Here is an 18,935-nt window from a genome sequence, read left to right as displayed (position 1 = left end):
AAGTGTCCTACACGCCTGCCTTATTTAAATATGTTCCATGTTTTCCCTTCTTCTGTGTTGATGCGCAGTTCTGGTCTGTTGTCGTGCAAAGCTGTGTGTATTGCAGTGTGATGCAGTGATAATCAAACCAGTCTGCATTATAGCCATTACAGACATATTTACTCTGCTCACACAGCTAAATTACTTCCAGTACAGAGGGTGGCATAGAGACAGAGGGAAGTGCAGGGACCGGCAGATCCCAAAGAGACAGGGTCTCATGGCAATGACAGTTTTGCATGGATCAGCCCTGTATGAAGCCAGCACTAAGGGGCTAATATTACTTGAGTCCAGCTCTGAGCTCTGGCAGGTATAAAATTACCACATTTTTGATACCTTTAAATATTATTTCCTTTTAAATTTTTTATTAAATATAAACTAGTTAAATAGGAAGAGATACTACGGTATTTCAAAGGGCAGTTACAGAATTTCTTTTCTATAACTTTTAAACTTTGTGTTGTGAGAATAGGACCGAGCTACCAAATTAATAAACAGTTAGCAAGGAAATATAACCTCCGCTCTGCTGAGCAAATCTGTCTTATTGGTGTATGGTTATATATGCCAAATTTGTGCATTTTATATGTAGGCAGTTATAGTTGTTGTCACAGTTCAAGAGGGCATGGCATATCTTGTCATGGTTTTAGTAGGAACGACTCTTCAAAGTTAAATCTATATAGCTGCAGTGAGATTTTCACAACTAAACATTATGTGAATCCACGTGGTACTGATTCCTGGATGTGCACTGCTCAGCAGGTCACTGGGGGATTCTCTAGTGTGATTGTATGTTCCTGTTGTGTGAACTAGCAGACATCAATTTAAAATTAAAAAAAAAAAAAAGGGGGGTTGTCCAGAGTTTGTTTACAAAGTAATCTTTTATTTTACCGATGTTGATGCAAACCATAGTTTTTCATATCAACTTTACTGTGAAATCCATATTTATTCATTTATTTTAAATGTCTTCTTGTGTAAAGAGTAGAAAATCCTAAATCTGGAACCAAACCAATTGAAATTTCTCCTTCTAATGACTCAAATTTTTCATATTAAATCCTGCACTGATACAAAAAGCACATGGGAATACACTCTTATGGCTTGGTTCTGTGTGATACTGAGCCTGTCTTGAGTTCAGCGTCATTAAAGGTCATTTAGAAGTGGCAGATTTGGGTTATATCAAACCCTCAGATTCAATTTTAAAACGCTACTTTAGAAATAGAGAAGAAAGTCTCTCATCCCTGTGAGGAGCAAGGTGAGATGTCCATAGTGAGATCAAAACTCAGAGTTCTTGTGGGCAATATTTTGAAGGCTAAAAATTTCAGCAGTATTCCAATGGGCTTTGAAAAAGATGGATGCTGATAAAACATAGAGAAGAGCTCTGCATAATTAGAGTTTTGGAAAAACTCCTTTGCAGTTAGGTATTTATAAGGTTAGTTTATGTTCTTTGTCTAAAAGGAAGGTTACTACCTTGTTGTCTACAAGATACCTGTAGGTAGGGACATTTATAGTAATAAGGGTTCTTCATTACCTCAATAGATAGTGTATGAGTACGTGTTTGTTTGGAATTTAAAATTAGCCCGATTCAGACCACAAACTGAATAAAAATTTTAAGAATGAGGATGATTAGCCATTGAAAAGGATTAAATCAGACATAATGAGTCAAAATTTAATATTTGCCTAGAGCTGATGTTCAGACAGAGTTACAGTTTTGGCTCAGAAATTAATGAGGCTCAGAAATGAGTGAAATTCTTTGAACCATGTTATCCTTAAGATCAACCCAGATGATCCTAGTTGTTTTCTTGAATGAAAAATCTTTCATTTAATAACATGAAAATGAAGGACAAGCCTTCTTCTATAGCTGCACATAAAATCAGATGAAATATCTGATGTTCTGAATGGCTGGGTTTGGCTCCTGTACATCGTACAGGATGATCAAGTGATGTTGCGTAAGCTTCCTCACTGGAACCCTTCTGTTCTGTTTAACCTCATGCAGTTTTTCCACTCCAAAAACATTAATAATAATAAACAGAGACAAAACCCAGGCTTTTGTCTTTGTGCCAAATAATAGTATAAGAATTTTTTTTAAAGTGGTGAAAAAAGAGCTTTGAGACTTGTAAAGCATGATAGAAATTCCTGTTAGAGAGTTAACATTTTTTTTTTTTTTTACCCATCTATAGTGGCATTCAGCGTAGAAGCCTGAGTATGAAAGTGAAGGCTTTTTCTGGCTGCAGGTACAGGGATAGTTGTCATGACAGCTCTGGCAGGGGAGCTGAGACATCGGATTCAATTCCTGTGGCATTGAGCCAGCTTGACTTAGGGCTGGCAATAGGTTACTGGGATGGCTGAACAGTCAGTCTCTTCCAAGTGGAAGCTATATATATGGCCAGCCTGTTCCAGGGCTCAGTGCCACCTCGCATCCCCCTTTTCCTGGCCAAAGAAAAAGCCATTCCTTTCAATATTTAATGGTTGAGATGATCAGGATAACAAGTGATATGTTTAAAGCAAACAAACCCACCGGCTGTTTCGATTTGGTGATGATCAAGTTGTCAGCTACTGTGTGAACATTTCAGTGCTGGGCATATTAATGACCAACCTGGGCTGATGTGAACTCATTTCAAATGACTATTGTCACCTGGAAGAAAAAAAATTAAACAGATTTTATTGTCCCCAATTCATACCAGCTTGATTTGTATCTACAACAATTTTCATTCCACTGTAGGAGACAATAATAACACTCCAGTAGTAGTAAATCAATCTCTTTTGGCCTAAAATAGCAGTTGTCCTCTGTGGTTTTGTCCTTTTTAGTAATCAGGCTAGAGGACTTACTAGACAGGATTCTTTGGCTCAATAGGAAGAGTTAAAATAAAAGCGGGACCTCTAGATTTGGTCTTGCCAGGCAGCTTACTGCACAGCCTGAACTGCTCAACTTCTTGTTTTTTAAGCATTGAGGAAAGTTTTTCTGTTGGTGTCGTGCTGAATAAGTCCAGTCTTCGAGGTTCATCAGGGTCTGTGGTCGATTCCTCTCGTGTTCAGAAACTATCTTGAAGTAACAAAGGGGTGCTTTTCAGAGAGCTGGGTGAGGACTGTCTTTAAAGCAATCTGAAAGCACTTGTGATGTTCTTCTTACAGAAGCCCCCAACAATAAACCAACATATTAATAACAGTTGCTCTAATATATATATTAAATTATTTATACATCCTATATATATATAACAGTTGTCATAATAAGTCTTAGCATTTTGAGTGACATCTTTTACTAGTCAAAGACTAAATAGTCCTGATGTATGGTGCGTGGTATCTTATAGAAGGTGCGTGGTATCTTATAGAAGAGAGAGTCAATGCAAACCCACAAAGTTAATTTGCAGCTGGGAGTACTCCCTGTTTTTATGGTGCTCCCTGTTGAGTTGGTCACTGCAGTATCGGTGACACACAGGCAATGTTGGTAAATAAGACTGAAATGTGAAATTAAGCCTGGTATCTCAACCAGTGGCCTTTACAGGCAGTAGGCTGCTGTGGGTTCGGACTGAGGATCCTGTTATACTTCAGTTGATACTAAAAAGGCATTGACCCTTTTTATATGACAAACTGCCAGATCATCACTGAAATTGGGTTTAACTGTGCCAGTGGACTAGCGCTGAGCCCAGCTCTGCGAGGCTGCTGAGAGCGGGAGGGGGAGTGATGGGGTGAGGAAGCCTTTTGAAACCAGGACCAGCAGAATGATTTAACAGTTCACTAGAGACCAGGATAAATAAGCAGAGTTCCTGAAATGGAATGATTCCTCTCCTTATTGACGAACAGTGTATGGATGTCAGAAATCTGGGAAGTGATTTTATAGAATGAAACAGTTGGCTCATGCAGCAGATAGCAGTAAGTTAAAGATTACTGTTATTTTATTTTTTGGTGTTTATAACTTTCTTCATGACTGAAAATTGTGTCCGTATAGATTTAGAAAAAAATTCCTTCATTTGACTTTTTGGAGCAGTTACTTTCACTCCTGTTCTATATCCTTCTCAGCTTTAAGTGTCTCTTTAGCTTTCTTTTTCTTTAGAAAATTGAATGAATCTAATGTTTACTCTCAAAGTGTTGACTTGATAAGACTATGCAAAAGCCAATAAGATTGAAAGGACTGCAAAAGTGGGAAAGGTTTTACTTTTTTAAAGAGACATAAGTCCATAAAGTTTGAAACCAGTTTACCCATGCTTTCAGATTTTCACTGGGAAATAAATGTGATTGGCTCAACAAAGTGAGAGTATGATAATTTCATAAATTTCAGTCATTACACCCTTTAAAAATGTACAAGTGTTTCATCTAGGTCAGGTACGAAGCAAACAGCATATTCTGCTTTGTGTTTAGGATGCTGCCTCAGTGCTCACCTGTGCTGGCAGTTGAGAGGTGTTCTCTGTTTTCACTGGCTGACCATTTTCCCTTATAAGTCAGACTGATGGTAAAGTAAGTTTGCATAATTAGTCCAGACAAATCCATAACCAGAGTAGTTGCTGTTTTCTATCGTTCTGCTGTATGAACTACTAAAAAGGAGGTGCTGGAATAACCCTTTCCAGTTTTCTAAATATAACTTACTCTGAAGGTATTTACCTAATGTTCAGTATGATTTATTTTGCCTTGAATGTGATACAGTGATCATGAATTTGATGTGGCAAGAGAAAAAATAAAAACTGAGAGAGAAACGAAGGAGTGTGGGATAATCTGAAAGATACCCTGAGAACTTGGTGGTTTGGTTTGTATTTTCTTCCTGGGAGAATCTTTAGGTTTTTGTTTGTCCCTTAGCCTAAAACTGCTTCTCATATCCTTATGCAAATTTGAGTCATAACTTTGCAGTGTAGATATGCCTTCTGGTTTTAACTCCATTTAAAGAACTGTGTTTGAAATTACGACATTTGCAGTGTACATGATATATTTCTAGAATTGCATCTGTAGATAACCAAGGGAGTCTCTGCTCCAACTCTGAAGCAAAATCAACTGTCCCTGTACCTGAGGGTTGTTTGCTAGTCTGTTCTGAAATGTCTCATGACAAGGACTTGATGATCTCATTAAGCGTGTCCCTTCCAGTGTCCATTTGATCTTAAAGCTAGCTTTTTTAAAAAAATATATAAAACCAGGATTCTGCTTGGCTAAAAATTAAGCACATTATTACTCTTCCTCGATCTCTGTCTTGCTTATAACAGTCTTCGTATATTTGAAGGCTTACATTGTCTCCCCTCAGTCTTCTCTGTTCTAGACTAAACAATCTCTACTATTTCAACCTTCTCATAGATTGAGATAAATCTTTTTGTGTCTTGATGATCTATTCTGACCTCTTTTTTAGAGAGCTGCTGGGGCTGGACACAGTGCTCCACCTGATGTCTTATTCTAGTGCTGAGTAGGACAGAATAACTACATTCTCTGTCTTGTATCTGATACTCATAATGCATTCCTGAATGATGTTAGTTTTTCCTTAGTGTCACATTTAAGAGGTGTGCAGTTGTGGTCTACTGTAACTCCTATTTCTTTTCTGCAATATAGGTGCATAGCTGATTGTTTGACCTTTTTCTATTTAGGCATTCAATTTCTTATTTCTAAGCACAGAACTTTTCAGTAATCTTATTGACTCAGTTATGTCTCCAATCTACCAAATGTATTAATGCCTCTGTATTCCCCAAACATGAGGTTACTGGCTTATGTGATAAGGTGACCCTCATGAGAGCATCAAACAAAATACTAATTTTTGGGCAATTGAGATAGATCTATATATGTGCTGGGGTGTTGATTGTATCTTTTCACTTTTCTAATCAAGTACATTTTTTGAAAGATTGTCTCATCTTAGTGAATATGTTGGGTGTGTGCCCATAAAACAGTTTAAAGACTGTCAGAATATAACAAGCAATATGGCTCATTTATAGTACCAGATACAAGTATGCAGTAAATCATATTTGTGCTTAATTTTACAACTGTTCAACTGGCTGAATTTGGCATGTAAAAATATGTTCTCTTTTGCCTAAACAAAGGCTGGCTGAAGGCTTAATTGCAGCTGAAGTGGAGCTTTACAAGACCACAGAGCTTTGCCATAGTTGGTATAAACTTTAGGAATATCTAAAACAAGCCAAAAATGTATTTAAATAAAGTTTTTTTTAAAAAAAACAAAACTAAAAATTAGCCAATGACATGTTCTTAACTGTACAGTTCATGAGGATAAAAATCCTGAGCTTTGAAGTAAAATGTAACCTTGGGAAGCAGCTTCTTCCCTAGTGTACATCTGTGTAGCTGCACTGGAGACAGTGGAACCATGTTAATTTATACCAGCTGAAGAGCTGGCCCAGCATTTCATGGCCTTTACAGTTCGTAGATGTTTCCTTTTAAAATAAATATTTACAATTTCTTGTAAATTTATTGCGGGGTGAATCGTGCCAGAACAGCCATGGAAACAAAAGTTCACTATTAAATCATAGGAAAGCAAACAGCAGTGGTGCGATGTCCCAGACTTGTATAAGTGCCAGCCTGTTTCTACCACACCTGTAGAAGCCTCCTCTCCCTGGGTGAGAGCATCGTCCAGCCTCTCTGGTCCCATCCATTCGTGGCTGCTCTACTGAGCCTTCTGCCTGTTCCTCATCCATAACCAAATATACCTAAAGAATCCATGTCTGGTGCCAGAGAACTCCCACCATCTCTGAAGTGGCTGATGTGCATAAAGCCATGGCCCAGCCCTTCCTTACTGTCATGAATAGTCAGTGGTTACTTGCATGTTGGCCTGGTTTGAAAGATCTACTGCTACAGATCGTAGAGTAGTTTCATTGACCAGAGAGAGAAAATGAAGAAGACCCCAGTATAAGTAGTAGCATGTGTCTGTTAGCTGGTTTTGATATAAAAATATGATAGATTTCCACGTATTTATGTATGTTCATATATAGGTGCGAATACAGATGATGGTAAAGTGTTGGTGTTTTTGTATGGCTTGGTTTGACTCCTCTGTTTGAACACAGAATATCCGTCTTTGAGAGTGCTTTGGTATTCACCACCTCATTGTGTACAGTTGGGCACTTGTATGACTTCGCAGTGAGAAGAGTAAGGCATTTCTGAGTTAAAATGTAGATTGACTGATCAGTGGTAGTTTTCCAGATATTTTTCCTGTTGCCTGTTGCTTCTCTGTTAAAAATCTGCCTTGGTTTCTACCTTCATGGTTGCTCCAAGCCCTGATTTTGAGCCACTATTAATGGTCAAAATCCCTAAGTGCAATTCTCAGGCCACTAATGCGTGTATGTCCTATTTCATATAACCTACCTGTAGGAGAGATGTGTCAGATCGAGGCTGCTAAGTGTACATAGTGTCCCCTCCAGCTATATATAAAATCAAATGAAAGACTCCATAACAGCTCCCTGCCTGGAATTCATTAATGCTTTTGAATAACTCTGTTATGAGGAATCTTGGGGGATTTGATTGTACAAATAGTGAGAAGAAAATGGAGAGTATTGAACAAGAATGGTATTTGTCTAATATTAAATGGAGAGTGCGACTTGTTTTGAATGGCACAGTAAACTTGGTTTCATTATTTTTATGGTCATCTAACCGGTATGTAGTCGATAGAGGTCCCTCCAACCTCTTTCTCAGGCAGTCATGTGGACAGCATTTTGAATTTTACAGTAACTAAACAAAAACAACAAGGAATTCAAGTGTCTTAGTTATGTCAAGACAATGAGAAGAGGATCGCTTGTGCTCCAGTTTTATTTCCCTTCACCTCAGCAAAAATGCTGAGTCTTGGCGAAGTAAACAGCAAAACTGTTGTTTCATGTACTGGAGCGCTGTGTGAATGAAGGCAACCGTACAGAAATGTGGAAGTCGAGTTACTGACATATCCATGGGCTTCGGTACGGGTTTTCAGAGGTACAGCACATTTCTGTGAATACATGAAACTGCTGTTGAAGCTACGGAGTTTACAACACTGGGACTGAAGAAGTAGATACGATGGAAGGAAAGAAAAATATCAAGGAGTAAAGGTAATTTTTGTCTCATGTTACAGTAAATTAAATGACCCCTAAAGCGAAAGACAGTGGAAAAAATTTGAAGGAACCAATTCTGCTCAGCTTCGGCAAGTGTTTGTCCTCAGCAAAGTAAAATGTTTCCTATCTGGGCTTTTGTCAGGTTATGCAGAATTTCCCTATCTGTCAATCTCTTCTTTAAGAAAATGTTTTTGTTGCTTTTTGTTGTGGTCCAGAGTAAAAGAGACAACACAAAGAAAGCTTTGGCTATCTTGTGGGTGGAGGCCATACCTCTTGCCCACCCCAAGCCAGTAACTAGACAGTGCCTTCCACCCAGCTGTAGTTCTCTCAGGTCAACAACGTTTCAGCTGAAATAGACACTTCTGTGGGCCGGAGGAGTGGTGCTTATTTTGAGGAAGGGCTGTGTGCCAGGTTGCTCTTGTTGGGAATGTTCTGCTCTACCTGCTCGTGGTTTAGATTATGGAAAGATTCTGATTTTTATAGGCAACTCCTGGCAGAAATGCAGGCATTCCCATATTTCAGAGGTTTGCTGAGAATGATAAATCATTACTGAAGAAGATAATAAGCTAAAAAGCTTTTCTCTGTAGGACTCTTACTTGTAGTGCTTTGAAGGAGAATCTTCTGGTGGGTGGATGGGAAGGGTCAAGATTCACCAGTTATTCCTCTAGATGGGAAATGATGAAACTGTCACAGTGATTTCTGCAGTTCTGACACTGTAATGTCATAGAGCAGATCTGCTTTTACTTCCTAAATTAGAATTTGCTTGTGGATGTTTCTAACTTGGTTATCTAATCTATGGGCTGGACTAAAAGATATTTCTCTTCATGAGAACTTCTTATTTTTCCCATAGCTGTGAAATAAAAAATGACAGCTTGTTCATTATAAAATGAATAAAAATGCTGTTAAGTTCTTGACCCTCCTAAGGAGAAGTAACTATGAGAACATCCTTTGTCTTTGTGTTGCCTTTCATGCTTATAATGACTGTTTTAGAAAGTTTTCAGTTATAACAAATCAAAGTCCACTTGCTTAGAGCGAACATGACAAATGATGGGAAATTGCATATATTTTCTCCTGACCTTATTATAACGTAAGCTCTCAAAGACTTCAGTGGAAGAATTAAATCATAAGCCTTCAGACTCTTTTTTTCATCACAAATGGATAGGTTTGCAGATGCAGTTAAGACTTTGCAGGAGCAGCTGAAATCAGATTTACCCATGCTACAGTGCGTATTGGCATTGGAACTAGACCACCAACATCTTTTTTAACAGGAACGCTAGGAACAAAATAGATTTCAAGCCAAGATTTGACTTTGAAAAGAGGAAAGCGATCATTATTTATTGTAGACTGTAGCTTGGGTTTGAAAACATTTCTTTTATAGTCAGTTTTAGTTAATGCAGGTTGCTGAAGAAAGAAAATATCTCCCTCACAAAGGAACACATGGGAAATAATAAGCTTATTAATCGAATGCATGAAACCTGCTCTCCTTTTCATGAAAGAAGGGCCTATGCTACGCTGAATAAAACTTTCCCCTTTGCATGCTGATGTGTTATCCACGTATTGATGTTACTGCTTCATTAGGAAACCTAGCATTTGAATCTCCATTCTGGCAGCAGAACCCCTTTCGTTTACCAAGATTGGTCTGAGGAGTAAAAGAGCCAGCAGAGTTGTTTGTAAGAAAGAAACAGAGAATCTCAAAAAGCCTGAAGTTTTCTTAAGCTGAAGCCATTTTTCGTGATTGTGTTTTATGGTGAACCTTTTATTTCTTGCATTAACATTGCATGGTGCAATGTAACAAAAACTTGAGGACTTATTTCCAGTTTCACTGTATTTGATCCAAGTATGAATCAAAATCCATTGTACTTGTGTAATAAAATATCTTCTTCCCTTTCCCATAGTGTAGCTGCTTAACATGTATATGTAAGAGTTGGTAAATATTTTTCATTCATTTTGCATGTGTAGCATCCAACGTTCACAGAATTCACTTCTGGAAAATGTTAGGTAGAGACTCTGAAAATGACATTAACGTCCCAATATATTCATTTTTTAAAATGTTACAGTCACAGTATTGTCCTACTTCTGATTTCTCTGACATGTCTGCAAATGAGGAGCAACTGTGTCAATGGAGTTACATTGTACTCATCCTACACCTCTGGCAACAGAAGCACAGTTAAGTTCCAAACAGGAGGGTGTATGTGGGGGAGTTGGGGACAAAGCGAGTGCTGTGTTTAAAAACAAACAAACTGAAAAAAATATAGTTTGGTCAGTGACCAAACAGAATTTAAAATAAAATAAAATAAAATAAAAAAAATCCTGAAAGCATTCAAGAGAAGGAGAAAAGAAAAAGTTCTGGATTTTGTTGGGAAATAAATTCTGAGCAATGCTTTTGGATTTGGAAAACAAGTTATTTCACTTGATCCAAGCGAAACCTTTTCCCCAAAAGTCGATGAACTAGAGCACTCACCTGGACTGTTAGGATGAGGTTGCCATCCCAAGTGAACCAACACCTTCCATTCACTTCCAGGAAAACACTGTAGAGTTGGTAGGAACCCTGGTGTGCTGTGGGTTGCCTCCGGTGTCTGCTCCCCCAGCTGATCTGCAGCGTCTTAACAGCTCGCTCAGGGTTTGAGCTGGAGTCAGACCTTACAGTGAGGTTATGGACCACAGCCTGGTACTCAGGTAGCTCCTGTCTCCAGTGGGTGCCGCAGCGGGTCATGGCTCACGCAAAGACTCTGCATAGGCTGAGTTCTGGTGGGTGCAGGATGGCTTTGTTCTTACCGATACACACATTGCCTGTATTTTTTTTCAAACTGTTGTTAAGAACCTGTTTGAGAAGAATGCAGATTTCTTTCCCAAGTCTGTTCAGTTGGCTGCGTGCTCAGTCTGAACGCTGTTTCACCCCTTGCTGGGTTTGTATTGCTGCGTGTGTTGTACTAACCGAGGGTGCAACCAGCTCTTCTACTTTGTAGTTACATCCCTTACCAGTAATTTTCAATTTGTCACCCTTATAATTGTCCCAGTCCCGTTACTCCTTGCAATCAGTTTTTCTGAGAAAGTAAAGTATTCCCTGCCCATGTTGATTAGTACGTTCATCCCTGGACCCAGTTGTAAATTCGTCCTGGGCGTGTTCATGAATCACAGGCAGCTCTGATGATTTATGGGCACAGGTACACTTTGTGTCGAGATTTGTTTAGCATGATATGGCCGGAATGCATCTGGATTAGGAACTTAGTGTTGAAAGTACTGCAGTTTCTGTAGAAATATCCGATATTGAGAAGGGAAATATTTTTTTTTAAAAGAAACTATACAAATGAATTGTAAATGATGCACAATTGGGATTTTAGTGAAGCTTTCAGTACATTGCTGGGTGTCTTCTGTGGAAGGCAGGCTGAGACAAAGGCTTGCTTGTTCTGAGTTTTCAAAAGGACCGTGGTGCAGTGTTGCAATGGGAAGTAGATTTTGATGGGTAGGAGGACTTCAGGAAATAAAAATAATAACAAAGCAGCAGTGTACGGTAAGAGGCATGAAGGAGAAAGCAGTGGTGCACAGCTTTTGAAAGCAGAGGGAATAACATTTCCAGCAGCTTCTGAAGTAGTTGTGACCTTCCTTCCTCTCTCGTGTCCGTGGGCAGGGTGCTGTGATGGTGGGTCACTGCTTCCCCTCGCGCTGGGAGTCACTGCGACTCCTACGCTATCACTTCTTCAGTCCTCCTTAACCCATCGGGTTGTGTTTAGCAGGCTTGAGCAGGGCACCTAGAGGACCAGGTGGCATTGCTGTTTGGGACATTCGGTGGCTTGCTTTTCCTTCTGTACTAGAGTAAAACAAGAGTAATGCCCTGGAAGTCAGCAGACTGGCACTAGCTTAAAAGAAGTACAATTCGTTTCTGTGTCTGTAATCTGGCTCTTGCTTCCTTCCAGTTCCACATGGGTAGTTTGCCATAGGAAAAGGACTAGCAGACTGCCCAGTATAATAGTTATTGGTTAATAACAAGAGTCCTGGAAATCTTCTGACTTCAGTAATATTTTTAAAAGTATCATTAATTCCTGCTATCCCGCTTTGTCCATAACCACGTGAAATGACTGAGTTTATTATTAAGGAGTCTCTAATACTCTTAGAAACCCGATTCTGCGCTAAGTCAGGAAGATGAATGTACTTTAAATCTTTAGTAGATCTGGTTTGGATCAGAGGAGGGAGGTTAACAGAGCCGTATCTTCACTGAGAGCTGAAAGTGAAGTAAAACAGTCCCTGTGTGGTTGCAGCGGCTCATGATTTACAGGGCTGAATTCACAGGGCTGCTCCTGCTGCTGAAAACGCACGCTCTCAACCGCTGTTGATTTTTGAATTAAAAAAATGCAGCTCTATACACAGTTTACTTTATTGCTAGAGGGCAGGGAAATATAGGTAAGAGCCGTTAATCCCCAGCAGGCTGCTGGGCAGGCGAACAGACATAGATGACAAAAGTTAATTGGAAACATGAGCAGTTTAACAGAAAACATATTTGTGATAATTGAGAGAGTAACGTCTCCAGAAAGGAAACTCTGCAAAGAGAAACTTCAGAGGAGAAGTGGCCACTGGTAGGTGAGTGTGATTTTTCAAGCTCTCTCTAAGCTCTGAACTAATTTCTTAACAAGAACAAATAACATTAGGAAGAACTAAGTAAATAGAAGATTTACTTTCTCTGAGGGGGGAGGGCTGTAGTTACTGCCACTAGTTTCTCTTACAGCTGGGTTAAGATATGTGGTAATACTTAATTTAGGTTCATTGCATAACGGCACAATTATTTTTGTACATGGAGTTTTCTTCTACCTTTTGCATATGAAGATCTCATATCCTCCCCCCAATAACTGAAAGGACTTCAGTTTTAATTTTTTCCTTACTCCTGCATTTTTTTATATGTTTGAGGTTTTTCTAAGAATCGAACTTGGACAGAAAGTATTTTGCCAAAAGCAGAGGGAATCCCTAGTTAGAAAATAGTGCTGTGTTTTTGCTAATGAAAAAGTATAATGAACTTAATAAGGGAGAACACATTGTGAAACACATTTTGGTTTCAATTGGAGGAGATTTATTTTTTTCTTTCTTGAAACAGCAAGTAAATGTAAATTACATAGTAGGAGCTCATTGCTGTTCTGCTGGCTAGGAAAAGAAAACTGGCTTCTATTTTCTTTAAGTGATACTGATGTTGAAAATACTAATATATGTCTCTTTTTAATGTTGTTAGTGTAAAATTCCTAATGTTTCATTACAGAAAGAATCTCAGTCTAGCTATAATATCAGGTACTACTGTGTTGGTTTTTTGGGTTCTTTTTGGTTTTTCTCCAGAGTCTGCGGACAGTGCAGCCTCCCAGCCCACAGGAATGAATGAAAATGTCTCATCCTCAGTTCAAAGCTGCAGCAGTTCTGTTAGTTGCAATAACTCATCAGCCATCCCTCAGCCCAGCTCTGCTATTAAACCTTGGCGCAGCAAGTCCCTTAGTGCTAAGCACACAGCTACGTCTTCCATGTTATCCGTAAAGCAGCCCATATCGGAACCTCCAAAGCCACCCTCAGAAATCGCCAAAACAACTCCCAATGGTCAAAAATCCATGCTTGAAAAGTTAAAACTCTTCAATAGCAAAGGAGGCTCCAAAGCAGGAGGGACAACTCTTGAGTGTCCGGGGTCTCGGGACAACAGTTGTGAAAAGCTGGAGACACTTCTCAGCTTTGAGGAGAGCGAAGAAATTGATGCCACGAATCAGAATGTGAACAATCCGGGATCGATGTCCAGTAGTCCCAAAATTGCACTCAAGGGAATTGCACAAAGGACTTTTAGTCGGGCACTAACTAATAAGAAGAGTTCTCCAAAGGGTAATGAGAAGGATAAAGAGAAACAGAAAGAGAAAGAAAAGGATAAAAGTAAAGACATTGCAAAGAGAACATCTATCACTGAAAAGCTGGACCTGAAAGAGGAACCAAAAGAAGAACAGACAACATTAACAACAACAGAGATGCCAAAAAAGTCCTCCAAGATCGCAAGCTTTATCCCTAAAGGAGGCAAGCTGAATAGTGCCAAGAAGGAGGCCTCTGCCCCTTCGCACAGTGGAATACCAAAACCAGGAATGAAAAACACCACAGGGAAATCCTCAAGTGCCCCCGTTCCTGCAAAGGAAGGCGAGAGAAGCCGCAGCGGGAAAGCCGGCGCGGGACTCTCTCATCAGAAGTCTCAGCTGGACAGCAGGCATTCCAGCTCCTCGTCCAGCCTGGCCTCTTCAGAAGGAAAAGGCGTAGGAGGCCTCAACAGCAGCAGCAGCAGCCAAGCTGTCAACGGACCCGCCGCGACGACACACACCACAGGGAGCAATACTGTGAGTGTTCAGCTACCTCATCCCCAACAGCAATACAGCCACCCGAACACTGCCACGGTAGCTCCCTTCATGTACAGGTATGGTGAACTTCTCCACTAGACTGTTTTGAACATGACACTTAGATAGGAAGATTTCTTTTTGGACTCTCTTTGAGGGGGGTGAGGCAGCGAGATGAATGGCACGCAATTTAGAAGTTTCTTGCTTTAAGAGAGTAGACAGTGTATACATTTACACACAAATTCTTGGTGAAGGCCATCAGACTAAGATGTACAAGAAGTTGTGCTAGATAGGAGGGTGAATAATTGTTGTATCCGACCCTACTAACAGTTAAGATGAGAATGCTAACACCTTCTTGACCAGGTGCTGCTCGTGCCTGGTTTTGCACCATGGAATTAGGTGGGGTTTTTTGCATCATAGCTTTAAAAGTTGTAGCAATGCCAATTTATGACATAGATACACTTATTCTTTTCAGTGCGGCTAACAGTGGTGGAGCTGCCTCACTATAAGCCGTAATGGGAAAACTTAAAACATGAAATAAAAATCCCTTAGTATAGGTAAGCCCAGGCACTAAGTCTGCTGTTCTGTGCATTAACCCTGAATGAGGTAAGCAAAAGAACAGCCATATGGGGTTGCCTCTAATCTCCATCTAGTCCAGCATCTTCTCTTTGACAATGACAGTAGAGGATATGTAGGGAAAACTAACAAGAAAGAAATCAGTAACAAATCTTCCTAAAGACATGGTCCCCAGCCTGACCATGATGCAAGAAATTCCTCAGTCAGATGGTGGGATTTTTGGTTTTGACAGCCATTTTCATAGGAAGAATATGCAAGCAGTTGTTCTGTCTTTATCATCTTCTTGCTGCTCATGATTTGAGAGACCTGTCATATCCTTCCCTCCCTTAAGATGTGTCTTTTCTAGGCTAAGGTGTCATGTAGCCTGTTTAGATTTTACTTGTAGAGATGCTGTTCATAGCCTCTGGTCATCTTTGTTGCCCTTTCCCATCATTTTTTCAGTTCTACTATACACATTTTGCCTTTGATCTCTTGGCAGATATAGCATAAGAGATGGTTGGCCACATTTTTTAAATAAAAGTGAATGTAAATGCAATAAACCTAAAAGAGAGGGATGCCAAAGGCCAATGTAGGAATGCAAAATGGGAAGAGCAACCCCTGAGTCTCCTGACCCCTTGAGTGTTTTCCCTGTGTGTATGGAATAAAATGCCAGGTGTCCTTCTGGGATGCGGTCACATGAAAAGGAACCAGTTGGGAAAAGTTCATCTGACTAAAACTTGTGTTAATAGTATATGTTCTAGTTTTCCCTTGCTCTTGCTTTCATCTATATACATCAGCATTGTTGTTGTGTCTTTGAAGGTGAGATCTATTACTGGTAATTTTTGGAGATTTATTTTGAGTTAAAAATTGCCAGAGCAGTTTGTACTATTGTAATCCATAATTAAGTAGAAAATTGTGATTGCAAACTGATTGCTATACTGTTTATCCCTCATAACCTCCAAAAATGTATTCATGATGCTTTGGGTTGTTCAGTTTATCATTTTAATGTCCTGTCAAAAGATAAAGTGAAAAAGCACTCAACTTGTTGTTCATATTAGTTTGAACATAGAAATCATCATCTAAAGTGTAAAAGCTGATGCAGTCCGTATGTTCTCTGTAATCTAAGCATACTGATAAACTCTCGGTTTGACTTTTTACAAAAAAACAGTAATGAAACTACCTATTGGCAGCTGGAGAAAACGATGAGAAATTGAAAAAATAACCTTTACTTTTCAGCATTGGAGGAAAAAAGGCCAAACTGTGTAATCTTGATGGCTTTAAAAGGAAAGAGAAAAGTCAAATTGTATTGACTTGCAAGGCAAACATATAGTGTTGTTATAAGTTTACTATTCAGACACTTTTTGAATCTGCAAAATGCACTTGTTAATGCATTGCAGTAGTAGTCTCAGTTTTTTCCTGCTATCACTAAAGGTTACTTTAAACTTTTCATCTGCCTATAGACTTTTTGTTTGGGTTTTTAAACTAAAAGACGTGAGAGGTTGTTCTACATTTCATATAGGGCCAACGGAAAATAAGAATATTGCAATAGTCATTCCCGGCTGTGTCTTCACTTTTGTATAGCACTTACCCTTTGGACAGGAGAACTTCCCGCCGCTGTTGATGTGGCTCTATGAGCAAAACACGGTGCAACTAGTAAAATGAAACGAGTCAAGATATATTACTCAAATGTGACAATAGATTCGTACATCACCTTTCATTACCTGACAGCCACAATATCAGACAATAAATTGGAGCTTGAAGTTGGTTTTACCCAGTCCTTTATTTTAAAATACAAATGAAGGGAAACTAGCAGGAGTGTAACATGCCATCATGCACTACCTGCTTTATATTCACGCAATACAGACTTTATTAGAGAGGATCAGATGATGGTTATTGATAATTAAAATTTAGCTGGAAAACAGAGTGTCTTAAGACCCCATCTGAAGACCTGTGAAGCTTATCTTTGACTATGAATTTTTTATCTTTTACAGCTGAGTGCTTGTTTCCATTTCTAGGACATAATTCAACATGGGACTAATGAATTATGTAAAATCAGTCTGCTGGTCTATTCTGGAGAGGGGGACAGAGTGGCTGATGGCAGGTGCAATTGTCTAGTTGTTATACTTGAGATACTTTTGATGGAGAGTGACTGCACGTCTCTGTTCTGTTTTGCCGTCCAGATCGCAGACAGACAACGAAGGGAACGTAACAGCCGAGGCCAGCACAGGAGGGGTCAGCATGGATTCTGCTCTTTATGTCAAAACTGGACAGCCTGCCCTCGAAGACCTCTCAGGTATGTCTTGCAGCATGACCCGCTGTCTGTGGTCTGGTTAAATAAGAATGGGCCAAAGCAAGGTTGAAGTCAGGAGCTCCTTATTTAAGGGGGGATTTAATTTGGTTTTATTCCTAATGCTTTAGCTTACTAGTTATGATATTTCTTTCAGCTTTTCAGCACTGGCAATCAGCTGTCAATAATGTGAATACTAGATGCTCCAGTTCTACGCAGTGGTGTGCCCCACAAATTTCTTGAAATCATTACAAATTCTAGGTACTTAATGTTTTTCTAGGAGGTGTGCAGCACCTTTTAGGATTAAGCTGTTATAAGGATCCTAAGTATTCCGAAGCATTTGATTTTTATTTTTTTCTTTTTAAAACTTTGCTTCCGAGCTTACAGAGGAGATTAAGTTAATTTCCTTGATGTTTTGGTTCATTTCTAAGTTTGGAGGAATCTCACTATTCACTCACGTGAATCTGATCAATTTGAGAATTGGTCTCTGCAGCAATAGGAGACAGAAATCCAACCGTATTTTACTGTGTCCAGCATATAGAAGCTGAAACTGATTGTAATTAGGATACTAGCAGTCTAAATTAAAAAGTACTTCATATGTTTATCTAGAATTCTTGCTACTGTAAGAAATATATGATAATTAGCAATATTTTTTAAGCTTATCAATATAACAAAGCAATTTTTAACAACCATATTCTACTAAAGATCTAAAATGTGGTTTTATAGTCACAGTCAAGTCTCCTATTCCAGTTTCAGCAATGTCTATAACTTTGCTTACTGCATACTATTGCAGTATATCACATCAGTAGAATATCTCAGGTTTTTTCATCTACTTAGGTTTGGTGTCCTCCAGTTTAATGTGTGTTTTGAAACTGATCGTCTTGCTTGGAAAAATCATGTCACTAAAAGTTTCACAATTGGGTTAATTTCATACTGCGTTACATGTTCTGTCAATGCTGTGTTTATACCTGTGTGCATGTATGCTGATGGCAAAGGCAAGGGGCAGAGTCATTGGTGAGGAAAAGGGCTCCAGGAATGCATAAATATGTGTATCTGTGTGTATGACATATATAGGTGGATTAAATATTTAAAAGGCAAATAAATGGCACAATGGATAAAATCCTTGAGAACATCTTTGGGTTCATATTTAAATATGAGAGACAGTTCAAAGTAAGAAATGCAGAGTGTCCAGCTGTTAAACTTTTTCAGTATTGCCTCTTAGTCATCATGTTGTCTAGCCTAGGTGTATTTTAGCCTGTAAACTGAGAAGTGTTTATAGATCACAAAAGGTCTGTAGTCTTTAACGACAGATGTTACGTAAATGCAAACTATTATTCAAGCAGAATATGTAAGTTTTGGGATACAAAAATGGAAGACAGCTGACAACCTCAAACAGTGGAGATGCAAAACCCAGCTGTGTGCAGCCAAACCCCACAGACAGCAGCAGTCCCTGAAGGGATCATAGGGGAAAAGAAGCAAACAAAACAAAAGGGTCTCTCAACCCAAATAAATTAGAAGAAATAAGGGACAGATTTCTTTTCTCACTACGTAGCAGCTATTGTTGCTTTTAATTTAAAAGCACATATAAAACAAAAGAGAGCATGGATAGGGAAAACTGGGAGTTGAATAGTTTAGTGATAGTGCCTGTTCATGAAGAGCTAAGTGATTTAATAATTAAGTTCTAATGGCACTATCCAATGTCTGTCTTTTAAGTATACTCATAATTTTAGCAACTGAATGTCA

At 39.1% G+C, this 18,935-nt stretch overlaps 1 protein-coding gene across 5 annotated transcripts in view; it reads left to right on the top strand.

Annotated features, from left to right (window-relative positions):
- Positions 1-18,935, top strand: part of NAV2 (neuron navigator 2) — a 423,664-nt gene that overhangs the window by 296,438 nt on the left and 108,291 nt on the right. For all 5 annotated transcript variants that reach the window (XM_074841830.1, XM_074841833.1, XM_074841829.1 and 2 more), the window contains 2 exons: positions 13,332-14,430; positions 17,086-17,198. In XM_074841830.1, coding sequence (XP_074697931.1) covers positions 13,332-14,430; positions 17,086-17,198 — 1,212 coding nt within the window. The remainder of the gene's footprint in view (positions 1-13,331; positions 14,431-17,085; positions 17,199-18,935) is intronic.

Source organism: Strix aluco, chromosome 16 (assembly GCF_031877795.1).
Source record: "Strix aluco isolate bStrAlu1 chromosome 16, bStrAlu1.hap1, whole genome shotgun sequence".
Classification (NCBI taxonomy): domain Eukaryota; kingdom Metazoa; phylum Chordata; class Aves; order Strigiformes; family Strigidae; genus Strix; species Strix aluco.
The sequence above is the reverse complement of the archived record's forward strand: the minus strand, read 5'-3'. Positions and strand labels throughout refer to the sequence as shown.